The following is a 24,346-nucleotide window of genomic DNA, read 5'->3' as shown; positions in this document are numbered from 1 at the left end:
GTCCACCCAACCCCACCACAGAGAAAACTGCACCCACCCCACCAACCACACATCTTCCAGACTACATAAGACGGTAAACGCCCAGGCTGAGATCTTCCTCCACCTCTCCTGTATCTCCCCCTCCTGCAGAGAGTTCCTGAGAGAAGAAAGCTCCTGCAAGATGTGACCATCCCCCCCACCAGTTGAAGAGCCCCCCAGGCGGCTCGATGCACCGGCGGCACCCTGCTCCAGGGCCGGGCCCCCATGCACCCACCCGCCCACAACCCCGGCAACACACCAACCAGGACCCGAGCCCCCGAGGCCCGGCCCGGGCCCCAGCCCAGAGACGGAGCGCCCCCAGAACCTCACGCCCATCCCTCAATCTTGTTCTGCTAAAACTAGGAGGGACTGGAGCAGGAGGCTGGACACTCACACAGGTAATTAAAAAAAGTGCCTTCTATAAATCAAATGTGTGTGCACATCAGTTAGAATACATTGTAGTGTGTTAAATTGTAATGAAACCAGTTACCCTAACTAACTTAGCTCTGTAATGGCAGTGGCTGCAAATGAACTCAATATATGAATGATGCTGGAGTGTGAAACCTTAAACCTGTATGTCCGATGTCATGCAACTGTAAAGATTGGACAAATATTACTAAAGTTGTATTTTATTTGTGTTTCAGATGGCATGTTAATGAAACACTGATCCCTCTAAAACAAAAAAAAAAAAAAAAGCTGACAACCACCAGTGCTCCCCCTCTGTCTTTGCTACATTCACAAGATTTTCAGAAAACTTGACCTCTTACCCTGACCAGGTATCAGTTTGAAACTCCTACACCGTCTCCTTTTTTGAGTTTCGCATCCGCAAACCTTGGTGTCAATATTGTCTGCTGGCCTGCCCGGCAGGGTGACGACGATACTCCATCAGCCTTTTACAGCTGAGGGGAAAACCTGGATATCAATTTGAAATTGGGTTTTGATGTTCCTGAGAAAACACACCGAACAAATATGTTTGTGCATGATGTGGAGGGAATTTTCAGCCTTGGTTAAGGTATGCAGTCTCTGATAGTTCTAGTATTTGAAGTAGGCCTACTGCTGTTTTTTAGTGTTTGAAAAGGTTGCAGTTCATCCTCTTGCTTTTCTTGTCCACATATGTCTGGGTGATGGATATTAAAATTTAGACTGTTTTTTTTCTACATAAAATTATATGCTAAATAGATGTAGGTATAGACAGAAAAAACAATGTCTGGAAAGAAGTGTTGCATATTTGTTCCTACAGTAATGTCTCTGCTTGCCACATGTTTGTCTTTCAACTTGAACGCCAGGGAATCTGTTTATTTTGCTGATTGTCATCAGCTTCACTTGTTGGCATCACTGCAAAGCACTGGCCTCATTGCACTTGCAGTGTTTCATATTATCCATGTCTTGACACAAAAGACAACAATTTCATTACTTGATGCTGACAGTTGTCCCCGCCCCCCTGCATTTAGAGTATAATAAACCTTCTCTGGCCCCAGTTTTCCAAGTTTCCTGAGACACAACAGACCCAAACAGTCTGCTTCTCATTATCTGTCATGTCCAAATGAGTCAGTGCTGCCCACGCTTCCTCTGTGTTTTCCTTCAGCGTATCAGCGGCTGTATACTGTACATCTGTGGGAGCTGTAGGACTTATGAGCTTGTCTGTGTGTTGGAGAGACAGGGAAAGAAAGGAACACCACTGTGCCCCAGCACACTCCCTAACTGCTACCTACCGCTGCTCTGCCGTTGCCATGGATACAGTGCCCTCTCTCTCCCCTCTCTCCTGTCTGTCGGTGGGTATGGAGGGATGGGGCTCGAAAGGAGAGGAGAGAAGTGGCTCTGGCTGCTGCCTCTGCGTCATATTCATACCAGTGCAGCTGAGAGCCCCCCACCACCACCACCACCATCACCCCCTCCCTCCTCTCATTTCCCCTCTTCCACCGCCTCCCGCCTCCTTCCTTCCTTCCTTCCCTCCCTCCTTCCTTCCTTCTCATCATCCAATTTGCACACTACTAGACCCCCACCCCCCCACCCCCCAACCCATTTGTGTCTCCTATCTGCATCTGCTCATCACATTCTTCCTCCCTCACTCTCTCTCTGCTGGCCCAGCTTGGTTTCCTCTGCGTGGCTGGCCTGAGCGGACTTTTTCGCGCGAGTGTGGTAAGAGGAGAAAGAGGAAGACAAAGGTAAGCACAGATATGGAGGACATTTAAGAGTGTTTGTCTGTAAATGAGAGAGTGAGAGAGATAGTGGAGAAAAGAAAAGCGGGGGGGTAGAACACCTGGAAGACAAAAGAGTGAGAGGAAGGCGATGGTGGCACCAAGAGCCTTTCAAACATTTTAATAGATATTTATGAAGAATCAAGGTGCTCTGTGGAGTGTTTTTACACTGTGTAAAGACAACACACTAGGATGAGACGCATGCCTCAGTAAGCCAAGCTGGCAGCATGTCTGTGTGCAGGCACTTTGCTGTCTGTCACATAGTGTTATGGAACTGCTGCTGCTGCGTGCTCCCACAGTGGAGAGAAGGAGGCGAACAGAGGGGGGAACTTCATTATTCTCAGAGAGCTTTTTTGTGCAATGTGTTGACAGAGCGGGAATCTCTGCATCTGCACAAGCAGGGAGAGTGAGAGGCAGAGAGGAGAGTGAGAAAGAGGATGAACAACAGTGCAGTTAGTGCTGAAGCGCTCGGCTTCAAAGCATTATCACTCCTGGAAACAGGAGCCATTTCCAAAAATCCCATTCGCACACCCTCCCTGCTCTTTCTTCCCTCACGCTCTTTATTTCTGTTTGTTTTTCTTGCATTATTGGGGATGTCTCTGTTGTTCTCTCATATCTTGTGTTGCTCAGAGTTCACAAGTAGCAGGATGTTGTCTTGATGTCAAACCCACTGATTGCGACCATCGAGGTGCACAAAAACACTGAACTGTGACGAAACGGCAGATTGAGATGAGATGACTCCGAAAGACAAACACCGTTGAAACAAAAGACGCCAAAAAAAGTCTGTGTGTGAGAAGGGCAAATGAAAAGAGGAGGGGAGAAGACAAGTAAAGGGAAACGAGGACGCCCGCAGGGTTGTTCATTGTGTCTTGGTCCTAAGAGCAGTGTCTGTCTGACACTGTGTATGACATTTAACTGTGATGCGTCTGCCAGTGAGCTGCTGTGTTGGGAATGTGCCCGTCAGCTTTCATTTCTGTGGAGACAGTTGTTTGTCTTGTGTTGGCATATTGGTTGTGAGTGACAGAAAATGGAAAACAGAGGTTTGTTAAACGAGGCTTCAACTCACTTGGGAGTCCTTTGTTAATGCAGGGACAACACGGATATCATAGACCAGTGGTTATGTAGCCCACTATCAACAACCCCCCCCCCCCCCCCAGTTTTTCACATAGTCCACACATATGTCATATTTTTAAACTAAATTTCAACCCAAACTAGGCAGCACTGTTTAAAAAAAAGAAAATGCTGTAAAATTGCCAGCTAACCTGTAACCTGGACTGCATGACATACACTATTCTACTGGCTTCTATTTTAGCCATTTATCTTCTACTTTAGCTGTTTACTAAACTTTTTACTTGTGCCTTTTGTAGCGATCAACCACTGATCCATTACTTTTGAGCTAACTGCTATCTATTTTTTGACTCTTCTGCGTTACTTTGTGTGCACCCTAACTCATTATGCTGCATTAAAAAAAAAACAGTGCAAACTTTTTCCATGGTTTTCCAAATTCTGACTGGTAATGCAGAAATGGCCTCTGGGACACATGCATCTTTGTTTAAAAAAAAAAAAAAGGATTCTGCCCGATATTTACTGACGCAGTTATGACCCAGGCTCATTTCCTATCATCTTTAAACCTTTTCACCGTTTCCCGTTTAGTCTCAATAATTTGGTGATAATTCACCGCATAGACTTTCACCCATTTGACAGGATGAAGTAGATGAGCAACAAAGACATCTAAATTATGAGAGTCGGTTATGTGCTTGTGTGTTTGTGTAGTGATGTGTGAGATTATGAGATTATTGGCTCAGAGAGCAGGCACGCTTGGGCCAAGAGAAGTTGTGGGATGAAAGGAAAAGGAAACCAGTGAAATGGAGGAGGGAGAGGAAATGAATCACAATCACATCAAGCTGCAGAAAGGTCAAAGTAATATCAACAGAGTGAGGAGATTAAACTGACAGTTCAGTAAGATTAAAAAGCCAAAAAAAAGGAAAAAGAAGTAGGGTTTGCTGAACAGACGTTTGCAATGGAGTCAGACTGTTTACACTCAGCTCTTGGTTGTGGGCTTGTGCGCATTTGCGCACGCACGCGCCTCCTGCCTCCCATGGGTCTCCGGTGTCCCTGCGCTCCAGGTGGGCTTTGCATTTTTAATCGATACTGTCTGTAGTGATTAACACCCGCGTTTTCTCTGCAGCAGAAAAACAAAAGGAAGGAGAGGGAGACGGAAAGAGAGATGAAAATCTGTCATACATGAGGCACGGTGTGTGTGTGAGAGTGTGTTTGTGCATGCGTGTTTGTTTGGCGGTAATGACCCTCTGCCTCTGGGCTCCTACTGAGTATGTTTATCTCCCACAGCAGCACCGGGCAAAAATAGACGATGCATCACTGACACGCACGCGCACACACACACACCTTGTGCAGTTTCTCTTTTTCCTCTCCTTTGCTCTAATTGCCTCCCTCCTGCATTCTCCATTTCACACACGCTCCCTTGCTCCAGTCCATATTACTTACTCCAGTCTCACACACTCTTTTCTTCCTATTTCACTCCTTTCTCTATTTTCCCTCCCACTTGTGTTGCAATATGCCTATTAATGATGCAGCTAGAGCACCAGTGCCAACTTCCTGCCTCTGACGGAGAGAGAGAGGAGTGTAGTTGTGGTGTACATGCCCTGCTTTGTACCACTCCCTCTTATCTCTCCACCCCTCTGTCTGTGTTGTTTTCCTCAGAGTTGGCCCATGCGAGCAGCGTGTGGACTGAGTGCAGCTGTTTCGTTTAGAGAAGAACCCAACATGTGAGAAGATGTCTGTTGGAGGTTGTGCATGTCCCGGTGAGTGCCTACTCTCTCTTCTTTATCTCTTCCTGTCTCTGATCTCCCTCTTTCCTCCTCCGTCTCTGTGCTCAGTGGTGCTGTCAAAAAGATGACTTATGTAAAAGTGCTGCAAACCCCCCTAGGGCCAACGTCAAGCTATGCGAGTGTGAGTTTGTGTGGGCATGCAGTGTGGCGGTGAATCCATGCTTCACTCGCAGCACATGTCCTAAAACAAGGTTATAGACTGAGGCTACCACACTTTAGGATTGAGTTGTTCAGCAGAGCCTCTCAGTCACGCTAGCCTGCTGTGCGGTTGATCAATGGCTCTTTGAGTTTTACCACATACAGAGACTGAGATATCAATAAGTACTCCATTTCTCAGCTTCATCTGGCCACTGTAGTTTTGCTTAACGGATATTAGGGCTCTTGTACATCTAGAAGAGTTGTTGGAACTCACTGCTTAGTGTCACATACATTTTAGATTTGTCCCGGGGGTCAGAACTGAATGAGGCAAAAGTACTTTAATTTACTTGCTTCAAAATGGTTTAAAGCTCCCTTGATGGATTTAAACTATTAATGAGGGTACTTAAGACTTAACCAACTTGCCTAGAGTTAAGCTACATTTGGGCTATTGCACAGCTCTTTGTCATTGTGACTTTGCATTTTGCATTCCTGCATGTCTTTCAGAAAATAAGACTTGCACTCTTAAGCTTTAACGGTTAGCTAAAGTATGGATTATAACCACAGAATTGAGTGTTATTGATATTCAGGATCTACAGTTGGCTCTTGTGCTACTCTATCAGAGCAAGAGGAAGAGCATCTAGTACAGTCGGAGTCTGTCTGCACATGTCAGTCTCTGGCAAGCAAAATGTTTTGGCAGTTTTTATCAAGTACATCTTCTAATCTGTTCTCTTCATGGTGTGTTTGATCCCCCTTTTTTTGACTTTGGAGCAATTTCTCTTTAAAAGTATCCCACTGAGAGCAGGCAGGCTACAGAGATGGTTGCCTTGCACACAGTGAAAAGCCTCACGGTGCCAGGGGACGGGCTCTGTGCATCACATTGGAAAAGATATCAGATAGAAATTGAATCGTAGCATCTGCTCGGGGGATTTTGGAGAGGGCAGATTGAATTAGGGTGTCAGTATCATTTTAATGGGGCTGCTCTGATTCATGGGCAATCAGCTATCAAATGGAGTAATATTAGGGCCTCTGCTTGATGTCCTTCTCTCAGATGTTTTTGTTTCTGTACTATCTAGGTTCTTTTCTCCCTCCTGTAGCATTTCAGTGACTCTGCCTCCTTCGTTCCCCCTGTTAACAGACCGTACTGTGGAGCAGAAACTTTTAATGACATCCACATGTTTTTGAAGGATGTACGGAGAACACGGTCCACCAGAGTGATCTGCCATGTGCATGCCGTGTACCACCGCTTAAACAGTCACAGACTTACATAGGCTTACACATGCGTGCTTGGAAAAATTTGCAGTGCAGGATGCAAGTACACTCGCTCGTTTGTGCACCATCACGAGGAGCCTGCTAGGACAAGTTTAGGCTGGTAGATCTCACAAATAACCAGAGTCATGTTGATCCAAGCTGGTTTGCTGTTTCTCTTTCTCTCTCTCTCTCTCTCTGTCTCCCTCCCTGTGTCTGCATGCTGTAAATCATTATATTTGAAGGCTGGTTTGTTTACATTCTTGTATGTTCCTGAATGGGAGATCCTCCCCATCATTCCTGCATGAATCTACATTGTAAAAACAAGTTGTCTATAGTTCTAACATCATTTTCACATTTATTCGGTCAGAATTGCACAGATGTGTTTTGTTTTTTCACTAGGCATACTTGCTGTTTATAAGCCAGAATAAAGAACGGCATTCTCATGGCTGTCTAGCTCGGTGACAACCCTGTGACATCCTGCTGTTGTTGTGACTTTGCTGTGAATTAACCTTTTTAAGGCTTTGTTCCTTGCGTGAAGGAGATTCGTCCTAACACAGTGGAGCCAATCACATCCTTTGTTCAGGCTAAATGGTAAAAATAGATTGCTTGTGAGCTGAAGATACCCCCCCCCCCCCCCCATTCTCGCATGCACCCACTCAAGCATGCGCTCCCCTTTGCTCACCACTCTCTCCGTCTCTCACCCATCCCACTCTAACCCCTCCCTCCCATTTCTGCCTTCCTCATCTCACTCTCTCGCCCCTCTTCCTTTCCCTCTTTCACCCTCTCTTCCTCTCCCTTTCAGTCACTCCTTCATCCCTCGCCTACTGCCTTTTGCAGTAAAAGTGGCGTTACCTCATGCAGAAAGTCACGTGGTTCCTGATTAAAGAAAAGTGACTTAAAGCAGAGCCAAGATGGCAGCCAAACAGCTAGGATTTTTTTTTTGTGTGATTACTGTTACACAACAACGTGACTCCTTCAGCTTTATCTCACTGAACTGAAAAGCCTGCCTCGCTTTCTTTTTCTCCTCAATTCTCTTGCTTCTTCTCCTTTCCCCGCCTCTCTCTATTCTACTGAGACTCTCAGATCTTGTTTGCTAGATCAAAATGGCTGTGTGTGCAGAGGCAGAGAGAAAGAAGGAATGCGTGGGAGACAGACAGAGATGCTGGGGGAGTCGGAGAATTTTTTTTTTTTTGTTGGGGGGGGGGGGGGCAGGCAGAGTGGAGATGAGCTGTAGTGATGTCACATCTGCTGCAGGCTGACAGGATGGCAAGAGAAAGCTGGCATGTGCCACCCAGCTGAAAACAGGGGGAGGATAGGGAGACATCGAAATGGGGAGGAAATTATTTTTCTATTGAAGCACACCTGTAATTGTAAAACATGTACAAGCTAGTGAAGACGACAGCAGACTGCTGTAAAAACAAAGTATAAGGAGAGCTGAAAACTATATCTTTGTGCCGCCTATGTGGACTCAACACCAGGAATGGTTTATTAATCCAACCAGATTTGTTTTTTCTCCCCCTTTTTATTAAATGTATCATGAATTATTCAACCTGTGCAAAGTAAAGTTGGTGTCAAGATGGGTTAGAGTGCTGAATGGCAAGCCTTATATTTGATCAGTTTTATGCAAATCAAGACTAATATTGAAACACTGACATTATTGAAGGGAGTTTTGCTGTAAGTTGTTTCTTCTGCTTCTAATTTTGGGTAAGAGAGTAAGTGATGTTGTGCATCGCTTTAAGTTTACATATTTCATTACAATTAAATGCTGTGTCTTTATACCCTTTTGGGGATTTCCATGCTTAGTCTCTAAATAATATCGTAGTCTGTCTTAGTTCTTAAGTTTAAACAGCTAAAATTTTATCTGGAGAACTTACCACCCCCACGAATTTCATTTCAGCAGGGAGACTGTGAAATTCATTTTAAAACCTAAAATTTTAACTCTTTCCAAGGAATTTGTTAATTCAGTCTGGCTGCAGGTCCGAGATCTGTGTTGTTGCTACTGTTCACGACACAGACCTTCACACAGACATGAGGTTTTTCTCTCTGTCGTTATCCTTTGCCATGTCTTGAACACACACTGTTAACTTCCTCTCGGTAAACCACAGCAGCATCCTCTGGGTGACGCCTGTGTTAGGACAGTCTCCTGCCTTGTTGCTATCACTTCCAGTCAGGTGTCACAACAGTTTCCCAGACAGGCTTATACTTCCACTGCGGTGTCTAAAAAAGCAGCAACAGGAATTGGAACATCCTCTTCTTCACCAGCTTTCTTCAGATTTCCTCAGTGCTGCTAAAAGCTCTTTTGTCACACGCTTGGTCAAAGTCGTAATGCATTTGAAGGGCCTGGAAAATGTTTTCGAGGCATAATTACATGTGGCTAGTGTGTGATGACCTACTTTGTTTATCAATATCAGTTTTTCCTAGTATATTATTTGCCTAAGCAAGCCAGAGTTTAAATAACCAATGAATAAATAAAAATGGAAAAACCTTTTTTTGCAACAATGAAACAAAGCACAGAAGTCGAGCAAGACAAAGCAGACTGAATGCAAGTCGGCCCAACTCTCTCTCTGTGTGTGCGTGTGCGTGTGTATAGATAGATAGATAGATATAAAAAAAGACGATATATCGGTGTTTGTACACGAATACCTGTGCCGTTCAAAACCTCCTTTTCTGAGACCAAAATAGGACTTAGTTCCTGCGCTATGGTGCCTTTAATGTTATCACTGCCTGCCAGGTGACTATGTGCTAAATGTGACTCTTACCGAATACAGATTAAAGAGGATTCAGTTCAGAGTAATGCATGTGGTAATGCATATTGCCATGAAATCCACACTAATGAATTTTGTGCATATGTATATTGTTGATAATAGAATTTAATATACAACTACAGCGGAGCATGTACAAATTTGTTGTTATGGCCAAAATCAAATATTACTGTAAACTCCAGGACAGTAAATTCATTCTACTTTGAAGCATGAGATAAAAATTTTTTTCTTTTATCAGCATTTGCCAGCAGAGGGAGATGCTGTCCTTTCACACCTCTGTGCAAGTCCATCAAAACTGACTTGCACAAGGAGTTGATACACCAGCCAGCTTTGGTTTTGTTCAACAAGCGATCTCAAAGTTGGGCTTGTGTTATCACTAACAGATTAGACCACAGGTGGTGCATCCTTCTCTGAAAACTGCGTACAGCAGTGCCTGCTTTTTTTTTTTTTTTTTTTTTGCATACAGTTTTACATATCTCTGCTCTATATATAACATAGGGTTTGTGCGCTGAGAGACGCTGGTGTGGGTCAGATGTGTTTACTGTACATCTCAAAAAGCATAGCTTCACTTCCCTAGGCTGCACTCCCGGCTTATAGAAATTCTAACTGACTGGCAGCTCAAGTGAAAGCCTCAACAAATGAGCTTAAAATGCACTTTGAGACCACAAATGGTTCTCTAGGCCTCAAATATATTGCTTGTAAACATTAGAGTGGTTATTGATTAAAAGTGAGGCTGCAGATTAGCCTACGCGAACTGAGGCTATGACGGGCACAGAGCTGTGGTTGAAAAGATTTGAGTCATCAGCCGCGTCAATCACTTTTAATAGGCCTTTACAAAGCTACAATTAAAAGCGCTATGTCGGTAGCAAGTCATAACTGATTTAATGGTATAAATAGGATGTTTGATTCACACTCCATGAAAAGAATAAAGGTTAAGGGGTTTTAAGATTGTGCAGGACTTGGATGACCACTAGTTTAAATGGGTCCAGCACTGCTAACACAGTGTTACTTTTACAGCATATTCTAAAAGGACTACTCATTCTTCATGAGTGATCATTATGACTGATTGACTGTTTCAGTGCCCTCACACAGAGCTTTCATAAATGGTCGGACACTCTGCGTGGGAAGTTGAGAAGAAATCATCTCAGACACTGCAGTTTCACGGGACATAATCCTGTCACTTTGATCCACAGTTAAAGTAGGAAAAAGACATATTTTATTGCAGCCATATCTGATCATGAAATCTGAGATTCAGCTTTTACTGAGCAGTAATGAAGTCTATGTAACTTTTTAGATTAAAAATGCTTGAATGAGGGGGAAAAAAAAAGTGCAGACATAATGATGCATTTTTTTTTCTTTTTGCAACACGTGGTTACTTGGTCAAGTATTAAGATATTTAATTATCTAGCACTGCAGTTAGGGAGCAATGTGGTGTGTTTTAAAAATCAGCCTGTTCACACACAATTTTAACAAAGTGAAGTGCAAGATAGTTAAATATCTGAGATATGTCACATGTAATACTTGGACAAAAAGATAGACTTGCAAGTGAGCTACATGTTTCAGTGTATTTCACTTGTGTGGCATCTTATTACAATGCTATTATAGACTATGACACTTTATGACTTGTAATAAATACAGTAGGCAAAGTGCAGATGGATATTTGATTGCATCAATGAAAGAAGAAAAAAGAGCTACCTTACCCTCCTAAACTCTGCTGACCCAAATATTATTCATACCCACTATACTTCAGCGCAGGGCTGGCACAGAAACGGCATGGCCCACAATGCTGTCAGACTGTGGAATAAGATTAAGTGAGAAGGTTGTTCCTCGCAATGGGGACCCACCTTGTACTACACTGGGGGCCACTGGTCTACTGATGGGACAAATTGGGGGCCCCAATTTGTCTTGACTGGGGCCTGAGATTTTTGTCCCGGTCTGTGTGTAGGGATGGGCGGAGGAGCCTGGAGGAAGGCGGGGCCTTTGTTTGTTCGTGTCTCGGCTGGCAGGAACAAAGGGTCCGGTAGTAGTAGAACACAGTCCTCCAGACAAATGACATTTAAAACATATAAGCAGGAATTGCAAATTCACCAGAAGCGGGGAAGTAGCGGGAGTGTTTCAGTTCCCGTCGTCAGCTGTTTGGTTTAGGACCACAAGAGTACATTATCAGCGGCGGAGAATTCACCATCCAGCCGCTCCGGCTAGCAGCAAGGCTAGCTGGCTAGAAACACCGACCCGAGGTGTTGAGCAGCACCGCGTTTAGGTGGACGTTTCTCTGCAGGTAACTCAATCGAACTGCTATACCAGGTTAGCAGCATCACAGGTTCACAATATCCGCTGAAATTGATCGTAAACAGACACGGGGGGATAGGGAGCGGAGGGCGGTGATATTTAGCAAGTGGGTTAATAGCTTAGCAATGGCATCCGTTTTCTGCAAACGGTTAATGTTAATGAACGCGGCCCTGTGGTTCAGTTTACGCCTGGCCCGTGCTGTTAAAGTGGATGCTCGCGCATTTTTACAGGTATACTGCTCATGCATGTGAATACACGGAGCAATGAGGTGACACCAGAGAGCTGTGCAAATACGTTAGGAGTCTTGCACATAGCTTTGGATGTTTTATTGGCTGATGGCCATCCTCTGGATGCAGCTCTATTGTTTGCATTAAGCAGTTTGGGCGGACTGAACTGCATCAAAGTCCAGTTAAGTTAACCTTTTGTTAGCGTAGTGAAATATGCATCTCTCACCTTGTTAAAGTTTACTCTGTTCAAGGATGCTTAAGGACTGTAGTTATTTGTCAGTACGTGACATCCTTTAACCTCAGGTGCCTCTGAGCCTGTCTTTTCGTGTTAGTAGTTGTTTACATGCATAAGGATCTAATGATCTGCAGGGTTTTTTTTTTTTTTAGATGGGTTAGTACTGCTGATTGAACCTCATATTTGTGTGTGTATTTATGTTAGAGGTGAGAATCCCCCATGTGTCAACATTTTTTTTTCCTCAGGGCCTTTGTTTTAAAATATCTTTGCATAATTTGATTGTAGCTTCATTGTAGCTGTTTCTGTTTTCACATTAAGGGTTGTGATTGAAGAAAGGTTGTTTTTTTTGTTTTTTCACAATAGAGATGTGATTTGTTACACTGGACATTATGTTTTGCACAAAGCTGTGGGATCAGCATCAAAATGAACAAAGGCTTATCATATGGGCCTGAATGCAGTCTGGGACTAATGGCTAGACTTGCTGGGGGTGGGTGTATAGGTCAGAGGTAATGTGTAGGGAACCATTGTTGGGTGGCCTTGAGCAAGATCAGCCTCATACTAATAGGGAGGAGAAGATGACCTACCATGACTCTTGAGAGTATACAGAAAGAAGGAAGAAAAGGGTGAAAGTAAATGGAGGAGGAGTTGTAGTAGTGTGTGGTGAAGGAGGACAATTAATGTTTTTCTCTCTCTGTTTGAACCTAACAATCACCATTTGAGAATTGGTGCACATGTAGATAACTCGATCAGTTCACAGAAAGTGGCAAAAATCTTACATTTACACCCCTCTATGGTTTTGGTTTGCATTAGCATGCATGGCGCTGGGAGTCGACGTTTCTCCCCCTGCTGGTTTTAATTAAGTACAGCCCCCTCTTTCCTATGCCAAGCAGACAGTGACCAACCGTTGTGCATAAATTGTAGGTCAAATTAACATTATGCAGGTGCCTGTTGGGAATACCACATTTACAGGCAGTGTAGGCATTGTTAAACAACTGGATACAAATGGGTTTTGCTGTTATTTAAATGTTGCTAATACCTGCCTATCAAAACATACTTTAAATTCCTCATGTTGGTGCCCCACTTCTGTGTCTGCTTCAAAGGGTAGGGGAACTGGAGGGTTGCTGTGACTGGCCGGTCTGACTCAGATTTCTAGGGGTTGTTTTCCTACAACCTGGGTATAAAATATCTTTTGAGACCCTAAAACTTGAAGCAGCTGTTTGTGTGGAGCCTTCTTGAGTAGATGTTTTCTCAGCACTGCCAGATTGTTTGAGCATGACTGTGTTATCTGGGCAGACAGGGGTTAACAACAGCCAGTGTAGGGATGGGGGGGGGGGATGGGTATAGAAGAGGCAGCAAGAGGGGGGAGTCCAGCACACAGTGTAGAGAGGCATGGTTTTAGGTTCACATAGGGCTGTATGTTGAGAGGAGGGTCACCAGTAATGGTACAGGTGCCACAAAAATACAAAAAATATGCCAGTGGATCTGGTTTCCACTCATTTTGCAGTTTGTGTTTTCAGATGTCTACAGGTTAATAAATATACCCCCCTCCCCAAAACAATCATTTGTTTTCTTGTCCATTTAGCAGATTGAAGGTGCATTAGATGATGAGAGCAGCAGGAAATTGTTATGGCAGTGGGCTTTTATTTGAACAAGTCTGAACAAAATCATCCAACATTAGATTACTGAGATGTTGCTGCGATTTGAATGAGCTAAATCCAAAGTAATCTAAATCTCCTTTAATTCTCTGCCCCCCCTCCCCCCCCCCCCCTCCTCCTCCTCTGCTCCGGGGTTGTGTGCAGGCTGTTCGTCAAAGTCATTCAAGCTGTACTCTCCTAAGGAGCCCCCCAACGGCGGCAGCTTTCCCCCCTTCCACCCAGGCGCTATGCTGGACAGAGATGTGGGGTAGGTCTGAGCTGAGCTCTCAAGGGAAATTTGTGAATTCATTCAGCCAGTAAATTATGCCATTTGTTACCCTCTTGATGTCTTATCTTTTGACTTCTTGCAGGCTTCTTGTTTTTATTATAAAATCAGTTTTCTTGATGTTTACTTAAGAATATAAGACGTCTGTTTTTACATTTATTTATTTAATTTTAATAATATGGAGAGGTTATGAAATGCAATCTATTTGCAGAATGTTATTAAAGGCATACATGCTTGGTGGAGATTATCAATATCTTTTTTTTTTTTTTTTTTTTTGTCCTAGGCCTACACCCATGTATCCCCCCTCATACATGGAGCCTGGAATGGGGTGAGCACATTGATGCTTAAATAATTAACGCCATTTGATCCTGTTTTAGGTCAGAAGTCCTTTATATAGCATATACTGTTCAAAAATTTATGCTGCATTTAGTTTGAAGCTGCTCTTGGATTATTGCTTTTGTTTGCACTACGGGTGTAAGTGCACTGAAGCAGCCCCCACTGCAGGGTGTTGAATATCCCCATTTTCTGTTTCAGGAGACCCACACCGTATGGGAACCAGACAGACTACCGGATATATGAGCTGAACAAAAGATTACAGAACTGGACAGAGGTGAGAATCGTTTTGTATTTCACACAGTGTAGTAGCAACCCAACACAAACTGTTTCACAAAAACACAGAGCCTGTCTTTTATTTCCAAGCAGGAAATGTAATAAAGTCCTCGTAGAACTACATTTTGCAGATCCTGTAAACCACTTACCGGTACTGTTGCCCTATTTTTAGATTTCCCTCCCAACAGCTGTTGATGTGTAGGTAACCATGTTAGGGATTATGTGAGAAAATTAAGTCAGAACTCAGACTTGAGTTACATCCAGACTCTAATAGGATTATCTGATAAACCTGGCTAAAACATAATTGGAGTACCAACTGTTTCTATGCCTAAACGGGCAAAAGAGTAGCCATTATGTGTTGTTACATTGTGAGGCTGTTTGCACACTACAGGAAATGCTACAGCTGGAAGAACTACTGGAATTGAGTTTTACTTTCAGGAAAGTGAATTGTTGGGTTTGGTTGCTTATCCAGGAAAACACACTTTAACATTTATCTTTAAGAAAATGCTTAAAGCTGCTGAATGACTATCATCTGAGGTGTCACAGGGTGAGATTCAGGTACACCATAAACAGGTCGCCAATCGCAGGGCTTTTTGCGTGCGTTTCATTCTGTTGTCCTGAGGAGTAGAAAGGTTATAGGAGAGGTGCAGGTATATGAATTTCTAGTTCTTGTTTTTTTCAAATGGCATCTGTTCTTCCTTTTGAACATGACCTATTTTAACATAACTCACTGCACATTTTGAGGAATCAAAAACTGAAAAATGTTTCTTCTTCTGCTCATAGGACTGTGACAATCTCTGGTGGGATGCCTTCACCACAGAGTTTTTTGAAGATGATGCTATGCTCACGATCACTTTCTGTCTGGAAGATGGTCCAAAACGATACAGTAAGAAATATGTTTTCAAAGAAATGATAGCTGCTTGTCATTGAATATGTTTTATTTTAACACCCTACAATAATAAAGAGAAAACCCCAACAATCAGGTGACCTGCTTATGAGCAAGCACTTGGCAACAGTGGGAATGAGAGACAGGACAAAAGACACACTGTAGAAAAGAACCAGAGATTAATAATAACTAATGATTAAATGCAGAGTGGTTTATAATCAGAGTGAAAAGAAGTAAGTGAAGAGGAAACACTTGCTGCATTATGGCAAGGCCCCAGCAGCCCAGAGCTATTGGAGCATAACTAAATAGGATTGAGGATCACCTGATCCAGCCCCAAATATAAGCTTTATCAAAAAGTAAGGTTTTAAGCCTAATCTTAAAAGTAGAGGGTGTCTCCTGAATCCAAACTGGGAGCTGGTTCCACAGGAGAGGGGCCTGAAAGCTGAAGGCTCTGCCTCCCATGCTACTTTTAAATGTCCTGCTGTCTAAGAGAAGAGTGGTCTGTTGGGGTTGTACCGTATTATAAGGTTTTTATAAATCAGATGACGGCTTTTTTTTTTTATTTTTTTTAATGTCCTGTCAGCTTTAAGCTTTTAACTTTGGCACATTTTGTCTGCAGCCATCGGCAGAACGTTGATTCCCCGGTACTTCAGAAGTATCTTTGAGGGGGGCGCCACTGAGCTCTTCTATGTTTTGAAGCATCCAAAGGAGTCGTTCCATAGTAACTTTGTGTCTCTCGATTGTGACCAGTGCACCATGGTGACCCAGAACGGCAAACCTATGTTTACACAGGTAATGTCAGTGTGGATAATAGACGCACAATTGTCTCTGAACCTTTTGTTGAGATGGTAACCCATGATCTCTGCTGTTTGATTTAGATTTGTGTTGAGGGCCGCCTGTACCTAGAGTTTATGTTTGACGACATGATGAGGATCAAGACGTGGCACTTCAGCATCAGACAACACAGAGAGGTCCTACCGAGGAGCATTTTGGCTATGCATGTGAGTTGCCGTGTAAACAAGCCCCTCTTTAATACTCAGATTCACGTACCGTGCGTGCAATTGGTCATTACTTGTTTGTTTTTTTCCCCCTATCCTCCAGGATCCCCAGATGCTTGATCAGCTGGCTAAAAATATCACCAGATGTGGGCTGTCCAACTCCACGCTCAACTACCTCCGTGTAAGCAAATTTCCTTCTTGATCTTGTTCTTTTTTTTTTTTTTTTTCTTTTTTTTGGTAACATATTGGTGAATTATCTGTGTTTGGAACAATCTAACATCTATCATTCAACTTTGGCCTCTCTCGTCTTCCCTTAAGCTATGTGTGATATTGGAACCCATGCAAGAATTGATGTCTAGGCATAAAACCTATAGTTTGAGCCCCAGAGACTGCCTGAAGACCTGCCTCTTCCAAAAGTGGCAAAGAATGGTAGCGCCTCCAGGTAACGCGTTTGAAATAGCCAGTGGCATTTATGATAGTTACCCTTTCAATTTAAGCTTTGAAGCACCCATACTAAAATCCAGCAGCTGCTGCGTGATAGTTTCTTATCTGTAAATGACCTAGAAACTAGTGATTTATAGAGATTTATGTGAAACATGTCTTTCTGTGCTTGTAGCTGAGCCTGCCAGACAAGCTCCAAACAAGCGGCGGAAAAGGAAGGTGTCCGGCGGGAGCACCGTGAGCTCTGGCGGAGGCAGCAATAACAACAGCAACAGTAAAAAGAAGAGTCCAGCCAACAGCTTTTCACTCTCCAGCCAGGTACCTGTAAGCATTACATCTACTTGACTTCTGTCTGCACCTCCAAACTTCAGCTGAGCAAGGCATGGGGGGGAAAAAAAGGGTGTAAGGGTTGGAAAGAAGGGCAGAGGGGTCAGAAAATTCTTTGTATGCGTATATTGGGTGGGAGCTGGGGTTGCTAGCATGTTTAGTTGTAGTACCAGGTTTGGGTGGAGGTAGGTCAGGGAGGCATTTGGACTCGGAGTTTGGTGGGATTAGGTTTTTGTGTGTGTGTGTGTGTGGGGGTGTGTGTGTGTGCGTGTGTGTGTGGTTTTGTTTTTTGTAATTCTACAGAGGATAGATTTAGGTTTTAGACCCCCTCATGTGATCCAGTGATGGGCAGTCCCTGGTCCTCTAGGGCCACAGGTTAAACGGTCTATCATATAGAGGAGGTACTACTGACCTCCGTCTCTGCTTAATATATTTTGGGTCTGTGGGGTAGGGTTAACCTTGCTCTGATTTCCAGTGGGATAGTTAGGCTTTCACTCTAAATCTGCCGTGTTATCCCGGTCTTAGAGTTACCACTGAGTCTATCAGAGCACGTGATTTCACACAGCACTGCTTGTTTGACTGAGCGAACGAGACCCGAGGTGGAATGAAAACCCCCGTGATGCAGCACTCAAGGATCAGGGATGCCCACTTCTGGCCAGTAGGAAAGGCTTCTCGACCCTGGTTCTCGGGACAGGGAGTCAGGGCCACATGGACTACTTAAATGTCTGAGTAGATGACCTGAACACACATTGTCCAGTTGTGATTTGGTTCAGAATAAGAGGACACTAAAATGGAAAGCTTTTAATACTTGGGTTCCCTTGATTTCCAGTATAATGACGTTCATAAAACAAATAAATGTAATGCTGGAATTGAGCCCAGTCAGATTGCACCTAAAGCAAAAACCAAAACGAAATGAACAACTACAGAGTTGAGTTCAGGGTTAGTGACCCATGCGTGCAGTCATTCCGCGCACCCCCCTGTATTATGGGGATAATTTGTACCGGCCCTTGCTGTCCCCTTTAGGATGTGATGATGGTGGGCGAGCCCACTCTGATGGGAGGGGAGTTTGGTGACGAGGACGAGCGTCTGATCACGCGGCTGGAGAACACGCAGTACGATGGGGCGAATGGCCTGGAGGATGAGGACAGTTTCAACAGCTCACCTGCACTGGGGGCACACTCGCCCTGGAACAACAAGGCACCCTCCAGTCAGGAGAGCAAGAATGACAACTCCCAGTCGTCCCAGTAGACGAGGGGGGTCCCAACTCGTTTTGTTTTTGTATTTTTTTTTTCTCCCCCCCCCAAAAAACTTACTGGGATCCACCTGAGCCAACATGCTAGCAAGAGGGGTCAGGGAGGGCGGCTTCGAGCGCTTATGTTGAGTTAATTTTTATTTGTGTTCTTTCATGATAAAAGGAGAGTGGGTGGTGAAATAGATTGACCAATCGAGCTTATTGCCATCACACAAAGGCCAGTTCAGCCACTCTACCTCCCTCACATGATCATTGGTGCTCAGCCTTGGCCCTAGTCTGCCCGGCTACAACCAGTCCTCTTAGTGGTGTGGTGAGTCTGGCGGGCTGGCAGTGTGCGTGTATGTGTGTTTACCCCCCCACCTCCCTCGTCCCGCAATCATCGCTCACCACAATGTTTGAGCCAGAGTTGGCGTGTCCGGTTGTCCGAGTGCTCGCAGCGGCGCCCATGTCAGCGGGTTCTTGTTCCAACCTCGGGTCTCTCAGGCGTGCGTTCCCGTCAGCCTCGCACGTCACTGTTTCTGTTGTGCTCATGTCACAGGGAAGGAATGCTTAGCTTTTATTTGACATGTTTTTGCAGGCTGCAGAAAACTGTGTGCACTCTTAGTATCAAAATTCAACGTTCGGTTTTTAAAAACTCAATTATTTGTTTTTGTAGGACCTGGTTGGAACAAAAACCTGTACAGTGCCGGAGCTTGAGGACCGGAGTTGAGAACCACTACGCTAAATCTTAAACACACACAAACACTGACAGACACACACCCATACACATACACACACATGCAAACACGCACACACTCACAGCAGTGCGCACACACTAACACGGTTACCTTACACCTTCAGCATAAAACGTTGAGGTACTGGAGAAAGGTGGTATGCAGCGTGTCTGGACCAGAGCACCAGGCGCTAACAGAAGTGTGTTTTTATTTTCTATGTTTTAGACTTGTTTTGATTTTGTTTTGTTTTTCAATTTTTTTGTAAACAATTTCTAAAAATAAACAGACAAGCAAGCCAACAAAAAACACCCCAGAATATTCTTTGCACTGTTTTCCACTATTAACGGCAATCTATTTTTCTTATGAATTGACGGTGTATTTTTTTTCCTTTTCTATTATTGCTAATGTAAGAACTGTAAACATCTGAAACCTGCAGTATATTAATGTAGAAATATTGCTGTTAGATCATTCTTATTGTGATGGTAAATAACTTTCATGTAAGTCTATCCTTGATATGTCATCCATGTGTCTCAGACATCCAGCTGTCATCTGGCCCATTGGCTTCAGTGCTAAACAGGCTGGAGACAACAGGGCCAGTGCTTAACTATCTGATGCGAGTTCAGAGTAGCACACTGGAAACCAGTTTCCCCAGGTAAATTTCCATCGAGCACCTGGTTCACATCTGTTGTCTTATCATCGCAGAACTGTTTGCTTTGTCTTCAGATCTCTATATTGGGGTGAGGGTCCTCTATTCAAAGAATATAATGATAGAAATCAAATTTGCTACTCAAATATTTTAAAAACAACTTTTGATGGGGTTGTAAAATAAAAAATAAGACTTTTGTATTAACTTAAGCTTCCCAGAAATGTTTTTAAGTACAATTAAGAAAGCTGCAGACCAAGGAGCTACATGTAAAGATTCTTATACTGTTTAAACGGCGCTGTTTTATGTTATATAATGAATCATTTGTTGGCTTTACTCCTCATGTTTGTGTCTGTGCTTGTATATTTTTAGGTAGTAATTTCTGTAAAAGTTATTCTATGTATTCCTCCCTAGAACTATGAGATACTCAATCTAATGTAAAGAGATGAAAAACCTCTTAAGTTTTTTTTTTTTTGTTTTTTTTTTTAAAAACGTGATTTTTAATGGTACAATCACTGACTTAAAAAACAATTTTTGCCCGCATTTTAGGAAACTGTATTTATTTTTCTATGTACTGATGTTCTGTTTAGGTTGAACCCACCTGTACAATATTCATGATGATATATGGAGGAATTTGTGGGGCTGCTGAGTCAGTTAATGCCAACGGAGGTCATTCTGTTGTGTTTCTTACGGAGATGCAGTTTGCACATTGTTCTGTTGGCTCAGTATTATCGAGGAGGAATTTAAATGCCATCGAGGGTGTGGAAGCGTCAGGTGTATTTGAAAACCAGTAAATGGCAACGGTGACAGAAAGTGTTGACCTCAAAGTCATCCAGTTGTATGCCTCAAGTTCCTTAGATGCTGGAAATGTGCCACAATGGTGCGACCTTTATTGAAATTTAATAGGATTGACCAAAACCTTTTAATTATAATACTTATGGTCTTGTTTTTAGGCTATTTGATGTCTGTTTTTCAGATAAATGTTAATATCTGAGAGATGAGTTTAACAAAAAAGGAAGGTTGACCACTGACATTGGATCTTACCCTTGGGGAAGTTGGTCTTAAAGCTGTGGTGTCAGGGTTTGCAGAGAAATAGGGAAAAAGTTGCCTGACAGCATCACCCAGATGCCGGCTAACAGCTGTTGCATGGTAATTTGTAGACTGTCCAGCAGGGGTCTCACAGAGCACATGAGTGCGCAGCCTGCCAGAAATTCCTCCATCGTTTTTGGCTGAAAAGCCATCTGTAAATCTACACTAGGCTGCAGGCTATTGTGTTGAAATCCTTATTCATCGTCTCCAGCACCCCTAGTCTACTTTTGTGGTGTTTCAGTTCAGCAGGCAGACACAGAATTGAATCTAGGAGCAACTTATCAACACCCTGTGTTTTCTGTTTGGGAAATATAAGGGTGTATGAGACAGAGATGAAATGGCAATGCACCCATAGCTGGCTCCTGTAGCACCTCATCATGGGGGTGGTTTTATATCTATATTTTTTTGCCAGGTTTCTGTCATTGATAATTCATGTATGGTATCAATAAAGATGAATTTTCACGGAAAAATGTGGTTGTCTTTATTGCTGGTGATAGAGGAAGCTCTTTGGCGTTTTGTCACACATAGGTGACCGCACCCACAGCAAATCATCTGCAGCCATCTCATCTCACCGTGTCCCTTAAACCCGTCTGTCACACCAGCTCTGCATATCCGCCATAAATGTTCTCTGTGGTCTTCCCCTTTTTTCCCTCAGTTGCAGCTCTCGTGTCACCATACTTTTTTCCAATATCCACCATCCCTCTGTCTCAGCCTTGCCTCTCTGTTTGTCTCTAAACCACTTGACCTGATCTTATTTTCTTCAACTTTTCCATCTCCAGCTCATCCTCCTGTCTTGTTAGTGTCACTTTTGCTGCTATCCTCCTTTCACAAGTCAACACAAACCCTCCATGGCTTTGGATGGGTGACCCCAGGTATTTAAACTCATCTGCTTTCACTACCTGTGCTCCTCGTTTCTTCGTCGTTACACCTTTCTCCTTCTAATTCACACCCATGTGTTCAATCTTGCTTCTTAGTCATTCCTCTTCTCTCAGGAACTACTACTCTCACTACATACCCTCTGGAGACTCCTGCCTGACCTCATCTGTCAGCCTGTCCATCACCACCGCAAACAAGAAGGGGCTCAGAGCTGATTCCAGATGTAATCCTTGCCCCACCTCGAGCCCGTCTGTCACTCCTACCATACACCTCACCACTAACTCCCTGCCCTCGTACATGTTGTGCACCACATACTTCTCTGCCACTCTTGACTTCCTCATGCAGTACCACAGTTCCTGTGTTGGCACCCTTTTACATGCTCTTTCTCTACATCCACTAATGCACTAATACTCCCTCTGACGTTTCTCTATACTTCCCCATTAAAGATTTTTCAAGCAAACATCACGTCTGTAGAGCTGTTTCTTGGCATAAAGCCTTACTGCTGCTCACTGATCACCTCTTCATAACTTACCTTCAACAACTTTTTCTCACAACTTCCTGTTTTGTTTTGTTTTTTTATTGGCTGTATACCTGCTGCATTGCATGTTAGAGAATCACCCACAACAAATAATAACTTCCTCAAAGCAGGATTTATTTTCCTCATTTACAGTTTTTGTTGTTGTGCTTTGGAAGAGTTCCTTTGCATGATGTACAGTTCAATATAATCCTTATTCATCTTACATAGCTGCCCTTTAGTTAATCCACTGTCTGAAATTTAAAAAAAAAGAAGAAGAAGAATTAAAATCGTTGTTTCCTTCAAACCTACCATCTTGCCTACTTTCTCCTGACTGTCTGCCCTTGGTAAACATGAGATTTGAACAGCAGGTGGGTGCGGTCCACTATTGTTTATTCACAGGTTATGGATATGTAAAATCTCTGTGGTAATACATACTCTTTAAAATCACTTGCCTCTGGAAAGAAAATTAACGTACAGACGAGCAGAATGGGTGCACAAGAGTTTTCTTGCTGAGACAGTGTGAAGACTAATATGAACAAGACACAGCAGCACTTGTTTTGAGTTTATAAATGCCAGATTATCCAAGCTGCATTTCCTGAGGTGAGTCATCTCTCTTTGTTTCCCCCCCCCCCCCCCCATTTTAAAAGAACTTCTTCACTATTTCTTGATTTCTGATGGCAGAAATTGTCAAAGTCTGTGTGGCTTTTATGTATATGTAGCCATAGTTACCCATAGGTTACCAATTAAGTAAAGATCGGCGCATGTCTTTGTTATTGATAACTGGCAGAAAATAAACTTAAGATACTGTAAAACAGGTTAAACAGAGAGTGTTGATTACATATTTAATTTTTTAAAGTACATTCAGTTTTGTTGCAATTTATCCTGAACTAACAAAAACTTCTTTAGTCACCAAATCACCCCTATGTTCACAAGCTGAAAGGAGAAGAAGGATCGTGAGCGCTGACATAATAAACAGGATGAGTCACTGGTGTTGCCTTATCATTCACTGAATTCTTGCTGGTAAATGGAACATGCTGCCCTTATTGATGAAAAGTACTGTTATGTTGTTAATCTGCTCTCTTAGTTCTTGTTTAACTGAGAATTACATGACCTGTGATGTTATTTCAAGAGCACACAATTATTAAGGACAATCAGCAAGTCAAAGCACTGCAAGGTGTTGATGTCATCCTTGTATTAAAGCTACCTGACAGGGTTATAAACCGGAAAACCTAAAATTTTAGGTTATAGTAAAACACCTATAAGCAATCAGCAAATGATTGTTGACGTTGGACAGAAACTCTTTGAATTCTGTTTGCATTATGGAAATTAAATGCATTCCTATTTTACAATCCTTTCTTCGTTCCATGAATGCACCTTCTAAACAAGAAATACCCACCTCAGAAAGGTTACGCTTTGTTACACAGAGAGGGAAATGTTTTTCCTGCAAAATGTTTTAGAAAACGCTGTTGATTCTTTCCATGCAAAAATGTTAACAGTATGATCACAGTGGGGAATTCTACCCATGCAGGTGTGTAGTGGGACTTCCTTCTTGTGCAACTGTAAATAGTTTGTTGTCAAGTGTTGCTCAGTCTGTGTAAAAATTGTCCTGTCTTGACTTGTTGCCAACTCCAGACACAGTATCTTTTGACCAAAGTGAAAGTAATTTGTCAGCTGCTGTCAGTAATTTGCTCGATGTTGAAATATTTTGGAGAATTTTTTGGCAGGCTTTAGTCATTTTTCTTTCTTATCCCAAGCATGTCCTTTCCATCTTCCCCTACATGTTTGGGCTTTGCCCTTGCTTCCATTAAAGCCACACCTTGCGTTTCATATTGCAGATGTGAACTGATTCACTTGGGAGTGAACTTGGGTCGACGATGACTTTCTGTGATAAATAATTTCCTAATTTTAACACATTTTCTTGAAAACAATTTTGTTTTGTTGGTTTCTTTAGTTTTTCGCCTGTCTAGGCGCCACAAATTTAACTACAACTATACATGTTAAGAAAACATTTCCAAAACAAACAAGTCTGACATCCCTTACATGCATTTGAGAATACAGGAAACAAAATTAGTAAAATCTATTTTGTTTACCCCTATTATGACTCCTCCTTC

At 43.0% G+C, this 24,346-nt stretch overlaps 1 protein-coding gene across 6 annotated transcripts; it reads left to right on the top strand.

Annotated features, from left to right (window-relative positions):
* Nucleotides 1-2,029: 2,029 nt before the first annotated feature.
* ldb1a (LIM domain binding 1a) lies at nt 2,030-21,312 on the top strand. Of its 6 annotated transcripts, none has more exons than XM_012920411.4 (12): nt 2,030-2,183; nt 4,938-5,038; nt 13,764-13,866; nt 14,168-14,212; nt 14,419-14,494; nt 15,277-15,379; nt 15,999-16,171; nt 16,258-16,380; nt 16,481-16,558; nt 16,696-16,819; nt 16,994-17,136; nt 18,169-21,312. In XM_012920411.4, the coding sequence occupies exons 2-12, from the start codon at nt 5,011-5,013 to the stop codon at nt 18,391-18,393; spliced, it is 1,221 nt and encodes a 406-aa protein (XP_012775865.1). In that variant the 5' UTR covers nt 2,030-2,183; nt 4,938-5,010; the 3' UTR covers nt 18,394-21,312. The 6 variants fall into 6 exon arrangements, with proteins under 6 accessions (XP_012775865.1, XP_004555898.1, XP_004555899.1 ...); XM_004555841.5 differs by having other exon boundaries at nt 16,994-17,142; XM_004555842.6 differs by having other exon boundaries at nt 2,036-2,183; nt 16,994-17,142; nt 19,053-21,312.
* The last annotated feature ends 3,034 nt before the right edge of the window (nt 21,313-24,346 follow it).

The sequence above is a fragment of the Maylandia zebra genome, linkage group LG13 (assembly GCF_041146795.1).
Source record: "Maylandia zebra isolate NMK-2024a linkage group LG13, Mzebra_GT3a, whole genome shotgun sequence".
NCBI lineage: Eukaryota > Metazoa > Chordata > Actinopteri > Cichliformes > Cichlidae > Maylandia > Maylandia zebra.
The sequence above is the reverse complement of the archived record's forward strand: the minus strand, read 5'-3'. Positions and strand labels throughout refer to the sequence as shown.